Source organism: Apteryx mantelli, chromosome 9 (genome assembly GCF_036417845.1).
Source record: "Apteryx mantelli isolate bAptMan1 chromosome 9, bAptMan1.hap1, whole genome shotgun sequence".
NCBI classification, from domain to species: domain Eukaryota; kingdom Metazoa; phylum Chordata; class Aves; order Apterygiformes; family Apterygidae; genus Apteryx; species Apteryx mantelli.
In genome coordinates, this window is record NC_089986.1 from 30,939,274 (window position 1) to 30,947,180 (window position 7,907).

The window sequence follows — 7,907 nt, forward strand, 5'->3', positions numbered from 1 at the left end:
GTTCTTCATGTTATTCTGCTGTTTATGCTGTCTTTTTCTTTAATTCTAAAATCCACTTGCCATCATCCCATGCCTTAGGTTTCCTTATCCCGCTGCACCAATGTTCGGTGGCCCCGACTCCAGCATGCCAACGTTTAACTTGCGTAGCGCTTTCCTGCAGCCTGCTTTGCTTCCCAGAGCTGCCGTGTTCTTGTCCGTCGCTCTGGCCTCCGTTACCAGTCTTTCTTTCCTCTTCTGTTTTATTTTCCTTCTCGTGCAGTGTGGTGTTTTGGGTTTTTCCACGTGTGAAAAAGGTAAATGAAGGGATGAATGCCTTTGTGGCTATTCCTTTTCCAGGCATGTTTTCCTGACTGTAGACTGCAAAGGACAGTGGTAGCTGGACTGCTGAATGAGTGCAGCACTCTCCTTTGCCTTGCCTGGCATGACTCTGAGATACAGCGAACAGCTGAACGTAGAGTAACTTTACATTCAGGGAGAGAAAACGCCAGGTGGTGTGCAAAGGGAAAATAGCTGCTGTGCAGAATTAGGGAATTGAAGATGCAAAGTCATTCTGTTGCCGTATGAAATATCCAAGAGGCCTTTCAGAACGTGGGAACGAGAGCTGTCAGCTGTATCAGGGAGCCTCAGGCTTTTTATCCGCAGCAGCTCTCTCTGACTTTTTCTCAAGGACAAGCGATCCGTGATTTCACATCAGTTTTCTTTTCGTTCCCTCCTAGAATCAGCTTTCGGGCTACTTGCTGAGGAAGTTCAAAAATAGTAATGGCTGGCAGAAACTGTGGGTCGTCTTCACCAACTTCTGTTTGTTCTTCTACAAAACGCACCAGGTAAGCAAATGTACCTGAGACGCTGAAAGAGCCAAGTTGAAGATGTTGGATGGAAACTGGAATCGTTTGCTTTCAGCCATCGGTACTGCTCATGGGTATTTGAAGGGGAGTAACAAACGGAGGAGTAGGTAGTGAGTAATGAAGTCTCTGCAAGGTGAAGGGCCTTTCTTACAGAATTTAATCAGGATATCCGATTCTGCTAATGGGTACTGACCTCAGCGTGAGGGAAAGATGTCTCATAACGTAGTGACTAACGGAGGTCAAGGACCCTTTCGTCAGTCACTGCTCTTTTCTCTACCTACCTGCTGTGCTGCTCTCACCTCTTGGGTTCAGCACGGTTAAACAGGCGCCAGCGATTTCTCCGCCTGTGGTGTGGTCAGTGCCTGCTTTTGTGATGATCGTTGCTGTGGTGCAACCTGTGCCTTTTCTTCTTATTAACCCAATAAACTGTGTTTATTTTATTTGGGCTTCTCGCCTGGAGGGTATGTTTCTTTTGGGACGGATATTTTTGCTTTTATGCTGGATCCGTGCTTGAAATTTCAGAGAGACAGTGAGGAGGGAGAAGGGGAGAATCCAGGAGGCAGCGAAAGGCAGGGGAATAGAGGCAAGTAGTTTTATTAAAACAGTGAAAGCAGTTGAGGAAGATTTCATTATAATCTATCGCAGGCCTCACAAGAGATGAAAAGGCAGCTCCTCCTCCCATTCTCTCCTAAGCAAAGTACTGAGACCTTCTTAAGTCTTCAGTCCAAAAGAGCAAGCGCACGTTTGGGCTTGCTGTCTCTGAGCTGTACGGCAGCGGATGCCTTGCACTAAGACCTGTGCTATTGGGCTGTTCCAGGACGATTATCCTTTGGCTAGTCTCCCGCTCCTTGGCTATGCGGTAAGCTCCCCCATGGAGGCGGACGGCATTCAGAAGGATTATGTCTTCAAGCTGCAGTTCAAGTCCCATGTGTACTTCTTCAGGGCTGAGAGCAAATACACCTTTGAGAGGTAATTTTATGTTTTCTTTGTCCGTCTCAGAACACAACGTTCTGTTAGTTCATTAGCTGATAATCTAGTTATGATATTTAGAGCTCCCGACCGTAATCCAAGTGACCTTCCAGAACATCTAGCACATTCCCAGTGAGAAAGTTCCCTTCTTCACACCCATAAAGTTTGCAGATCCCTCCTCTACCAGACCCTTCCTCCTTGCGGGGGAAAAGACGGGGATTACAGCTAGAGCTGTAGGCTCTGCTTCGTCCAAGGGGTCCCTTGGAGCTGGGGAGTAGCATGGATGGAAGGGCTGTGAGATGCTCAGTCCTGCTAGGTCTAGGAAGTCAGATTTCTAGTTTTTTGAGAGTTTTGTTAAGAATACCCCTTTTTTCCTCTCTACCTCCAAAGAAACGGGAGTTATAGCTCGGGCCTGAGAGCAAGGAGTGCAGCGCTGCTTTTTGGTTTGATGCTTTCTCATTTTTAGCAGATGCTTCCAAACATGGTCCAAAGTGAATCATGTTTAAAATATACCATGTACAAAGGTTTATTCTTACAAAACCTATGTAAAACCTAAAACCATTTTCTTTTTCTCAGAAAGCAAGAGCTCTTATTTCAGCATAATTTGGCAGTATTGCTATGTAATTGATATTATCTTTTACATTGCTTTCTGCCTCGCAGCATGGTATTGGGGTTTTTTTGTTTGTTTTTGGAGTGCTTTGTTACTGAGAAGTCACCACGTACTTCTCCCTTCCTTGGGAGAGCATCGCACATTTGTGAGCAATGTACGTATCGGCTCCCTGAAATAGCAGAGTTATGCTCTTTAATCCCCCAGCTTCATATAGCAATTTCAAGGAAAAAATCTCTAATTCACAATTGGTATTTGTCTTGCTTTTTTCATTGTTGCTATGTTTTCTTCCATATTATCAAGAATTGAGAATCTGTTACATAATTAGTTGCAAGAAAAGCAGTCCATATGACTTAAGAGGACAGGCTGGCAAAATTTTCCTAAAGTAAAAACTGAACCGGAGAGTTTCTGTACAGTTATAAAAGACTACAGTGCGCTCTAATAAAAGCTGTCTGGCGCTCAAAGCACTGTACATCATTCCTCAGACAGGCATCCTTGTTCTTTAGTGTGTTTATCACATCTTAAGCTAGGTTTAGCACAGTCAAAAATTAGTCTGTAAGAGCAGGAAGTGCAAGTTCATACAATTTTTGGATTGCCCCTTAAAAAGAAAAAGGAAAGATTTGCCAGTATACCTCCCATTCCAGTGCTGGCTCTTTTCTTTAGACACATAACTTGGGTCTACCCTGACCTTAGTTTAACGAAGGATCCTGTTTCATTTATTATGTCTTGGCCTTTCCAGCTTTCAGGAACACACTTGAGCAACCTGAAAACGTCAGATATCCAGAACATGATGGAGTTGGTGAAGCACTTCAGCTGGATGTAGGGAACGTCTGATGTCTGAAACGTTTTGTGTTGGCAGTCTTCCACACTGACTGTAGTCAGTTAAAGTGGGAGAACCAACTCACAATCTGTTCACAAGTTGCCCTAACTATTGGGGAAATACAGATGGAAATGTCAATAAAAGAGAATATCTGTTAGGGCCCTGAGACTTTTCCTGATGTGATATGATGTATATGCTCTAATTGCCCCAGTCTTCTTCCTCAGTTATTTTATTTATTTATTTTTTTACCTATTCATTTGAAGAATTAACTTATTTACTAAAATGAAGTGATTAGTTTCCTAAAGGAGTTTTAAGAGAGAGGTAGAAAAAATGTTTTGTGAGGTCTGGTCAAAGTAATGCAATTCATAACCAAAGCACAGGATTGTGGTGTGCAGCTTGAGGCTTAACTGAGTGAGGGGTTGAGCATCCTAACGTCCTGTTACTTCTTTCTTACCAGGTGGATGGAGGTGATCAAGAGAGCCACCAACTCTCCAACCAGATCGAACCTGCTGCTTCCAAAGGATGAGAAGGATAGTCACACAGACTGAAGGGGGGCAGAGCTGGATCTCTGCTATAAACATAAGTAAAAGAGGTGGGTGGAAGCAGGAGTCCCTGGAGCGGATAAAGCAAAGAACCAGGATGCTCATTTCCACCTCGTATGGAAAGTGAGAGCGAGGGAGTTACGGCCTGGGATCACATCCACTCTGCATGGTATGGAAGAGGGTCAAGTCTGCTCCAGTTGAACCTACTTAGAGAGAACCTAACAACTGCAGAACTCCGGTGTGCACACATTGTGGAAGGTATTTTGTTCCAGTTGTACCAACTCTGTACCGTAACACCCTTGCCTGCCCTGAAGGCAAATGACACCTCTTTTTACATTGTGACTGGGTGTCAGCATATATGAGAGAAAAATAGCGGTTGTCAGTGGTGGGTTTGGCTCACAGCTGCTGGTGTCAGGCTCGCTGGCTCCCAGAAGTTCCCTTCCCTGATGCTCAGCATGGCTGGCTATACAACTGCTGTCTTACTCGCTGCTGTTAACGTCAACCTGTTGGCACAATCTTCTTAGACTAATGGGGTCCACAGATATATTAGCTTAAACAAGGTTAATTTTGAACAGAAACTGCAGCTCTCATAGAAGAATTCTGCTCTTTGGAAACTGTCATGGCAACAGTTTTCCAGGGGAAGTGGGAAGACTGAACCTCTAAGCTGTTGAGGTGTCAGTATTGTGTGTTGGTCCAGCTAGGGTGCGTGGTTTTTCCTTAGAAGTCTGCTATGTTGCATGCTGAGAAGGTCAACTGCTATTCTCATATTACAGCTCCAGTGTCTCTTCATCCTGTAGCAGGTATTACTTAAGGCATGGGATGGCAAACACTCTGTCCGCCCTTATGTGGGTGATCTTTTCAAGGCATTTAAGCAATATAGGAGGACAAGCTCCTCTGAAAGTCACTGTTGCTTGTGCTTCTGTGTCACTTAAAGACTTTTGAAAATCCCTATTCTTACTTTTAAATATGGGGTGGATCCATCTTTCATTTCACATGAAGGTGTAAAAGTCACTGGATTCTAGATGGAGCATTAGTGTCTGTGGACTCTATTAAATCTCTGTATCAAATCTGAAGTGCTTGCTGTTTGTTCTGTTTTTGTAAAGCTGTCGTATCTGGTTGCCCCCACAGAAGGAATGAGATAAGCTAACCACCACAAAATGCTGTTGGATATGGTTTCGATGGGCTCTAGGGACTCTGTTTATATTTTAGATAGAAAATTATTTGTGTACTAGAAGAAGGAACGATGAACTTGTGTAGTGAAAGAAAAATGGAAGTGTTGCATGTTGTGAGGATGGAAGAATGCCGAGATCCTTGTGGAAAATGGAAAGTAGAGAGGCCAGCACATGCAGTCTCCTTGGCCGTTTTAGGTTATGGTCTAAAATACATGCTGAATGAGAAAGGATGAGGATTCCAGAGAGATTTCCAGACCATTCACTTGGCATTTGCTTCGTAGAGAAGAGCGACTGCAGATCCAGTCTTCACTGCCACTGTCAATGACCATTGTCCAGTGTAAGTTAAATGTACTTAATTTATTAGTGTTTTCATTTTTTAAAATGAACTATTGTAGGTGTGTGAATGTGAATTGACTAGGTATGTTATAACCTAGCTGAATGTGACTGTTCAAAGTAAATAGCTTCTTGGTATAAAACAATCTCAGCCTCTTATTCCTGGGCACATCATCCCCGTCAGTTGGGGTGTTCATGGGAGGACGGATGGTATCTTCACAGGAGCCTTGCATTTCCTCAGGCCTGAGAGAAGAGGTTTCACACCCCTAATTAATGGGTTTTGCAGTTCAGCTGTTTTCCTAGATGATACCGACTGCTCCTTTGTCACGTACGTATTGGCTACCTGACACAGCAGAGTTATGTTCTTTAAACCACCGGCTCCATGTAGGGATTTCAAGGAAAAAATCTCTAATTCACAATTGCTATTTGTCTTGCTTTTTTCACTGTTGCTATGTTTTCTTCCATATTAACAAGAATTGAGAATCCGTTACATAATTTATTGTAAGAAAAGCGGTCCCTAAGAGGACAGGCTGGCAAACACTGGTGGAGTGTTTTCCTCTTTAATGAGAGCTCTCCCCTGCAGTTACAGCCCTTTGCTGCTCTCCTGCCAGGAAGCTCCGTAGTAGCAAGTTCCAGAGGGGAAGAACAGGGTCTCTGTCAGCAATTGGTGGTTTCTGACCAACTCTCCACCATCTCCTTATCCCAACCATTGGCTGCATTGACTTAAATCCTGGCTCTGGAAAGCCCTGCTACTGGAAGACGCTTTTATAGTGCTCAAGTTATTCGATAAAGTAGTTTTCCAAGGTTATCATTCTAATCTCATCTAGCATCAGCTACGATCCACCTGCAGCAGACAGACACCACCAAGCAGAGTGATGTGGAAGAGGAGACAGTCTGTGCCTTTACTGAATTGTGAGTGACACAAAACAGGGGGAGGGGAAGAGCAGTTCAAGGGCAGCGCTGCTAGGCTGGAGGACCTGACTGACAGAACGTCCTGAAATTCAGCAAGGCTGGAGGCCAAGTCCTGCATCTGGGACTAAACAACTCCTTGCAACAGTGTACGCTGGGTAGCAGGCCTGGCAGAAAGAGGCAGAGTGCTGAAAAGCGAGCTGTGCGTGGCGAAAGGTAATATCGTCGACTGGGGTGTATGCTATGAAGGCTGGAACTGGCTAACTGCTAGCAGAGACAAGGACAGAAATGCTGGAGAAACGTGTACTTCTGAGAGCACAGTGCGCGAGGGAGGGCAAAGTGTTTTCTGCCTAGAGTGAAATAACCTGTAGTTGTGCCCAATATTTCTTTTTAGCTAGCTGATGGGAATTTACGCTCTTAAAATCAGCCAGGCTTCATCTGAATTGCACCTATAAATCAGCTGTCATCGCAGTAGCACCACTGAGTGGGCCGCGCTGCAAAGTTCAGACTGCGACATGTACCCAGTGCTGCGGGAGACCGAAGTAACTATAAGGAGCCAGGCTCACCCGAAGCAAGCAGGGTGCATTTCTTTTATATAGCCCTCTGCAGGGCTACAGTAGCGAGTCTTCGCCCCCGCTTGTTTTTCCGTCTGGTGTAATGGGGAACAACAGCATTAGCATGTAATGCAAGGAAACAAAAGAAACAGCTAGAAAAATGATCAACATAGTGGAAGGAAACACCCTGAAGGCGGTACTATTTACATGGTGAATCCACAGATTATTTGAACACCTACGCTGTATTTATCCTCCCATCGCTCCGTCTAGCAGTGTAATACTGTTACAGCTCCTATTACAGGAGCGAGGCAGTGAGCGGAGTCTTCCCTTATTTTTGGGTAGCTGAGTAGTGGATGATCCTTTAGTTTGAGCAGCTTAAGCACTTAACCTTCATCTTGATATTTCCTATCTTGAAGCTGCGTGTGCTGTCTGCGCTGGCTTGAGGTGTGGTGCCTGGAACGGGAACCTCTGGTGCCAGCGGACCAAAACCCAAGAACAACAGAAGGCAGCAAAATTTCTTTCTCTGGTAGAGAAAATAAAGCGCAAATGCGCATGCGCTTAAGGTGCAGGAACACGGACTATAAGCCAGAGGCTTCACTACTGCTGGCAAAACTGCTTACCTCTCGCCCTGGCAAGCTTTCAAACTGAGGAAGATTTCAATGGCGTATCAGTTCTTCTCTGAAATCCCACATTATAGTTTAGTAGGTCAAGATTTTTCCTTTGTCAGAACTGTGCAGGATTATGTTCCGTCTTTGCTACCATCACTAGCGATTACCTTAACAAAAGCACTAGGAAAGAACAGAATACAAGTGGTCCGTAATCATCAATTATTTCTTGCTACCAGAACACAAACTAAGGGAGAGATGAACCCATGCGCTTGAGACCACCTCGCTTAATATACTCATTTCATTTTAAAAAAAGCTGTATTTCCTGATAAGCACTAGCATTTTTCCCTGCTATTCTGTCAACAGTATGTTGGGCAAAGGTGAGTGCAAGCACGCATCATTTAAAAAAAAATTCCAAAAAAGCACATTCAAAAGTACTTTGGTCAATCTCTGCCCCCCACCTTTTTGTTTGCTTGTTTCCAAGGAAAAGCAGCTGACAAACTACTGCACAGCTTGATCAAAGAACTAACCGTAAGCCTCATTTTTTAGTC

At 44.3% G+C, this 7,907-nt stretch overlaps 1 protein-coding gene across 6 annotated transcripts in view; it reads left to right on the forward strand.

Moving 5' to 3' along the window:
* The window catches only part of FARP2 (FERM, ARH/RhoGEF and pleckstrin domain protein 2), a 102,275-nt gene extending 96,847 nt beyond the window's left edge, over nucleotides 1-5,428 (forward strand). For 5 of the 6 annotated variants that reach the window (XM_067302093.1, XM_067302092.1, XM_067302091.1 and 2 more), the window contains 3 exons: nucleotides 717-824; nucleotides 1,663-1,814; nucleotides 3,699-5,428. In XM_067302093.1, coding sequence (XP_067158194.1) covers nucleotides 717-824; nucleotides 1,663-1,814; nucleotides 3,699-3,789 — 351 coding nt within the window. In that variant the 3' untranslated portion in view covers nucleotides 3,790-5,428. Of the gene's footprint in view, nucleotides 1-716; nucleotides 825-1,662; nucleotides 1,815-3,698 lie in introns of those variants that run through there. The other variant, XR_010885064.1, reaches the window with a different exon arrangement.
* Nucleotides 5,429-7,907: the final 2,479 nt, after the last annotated feature.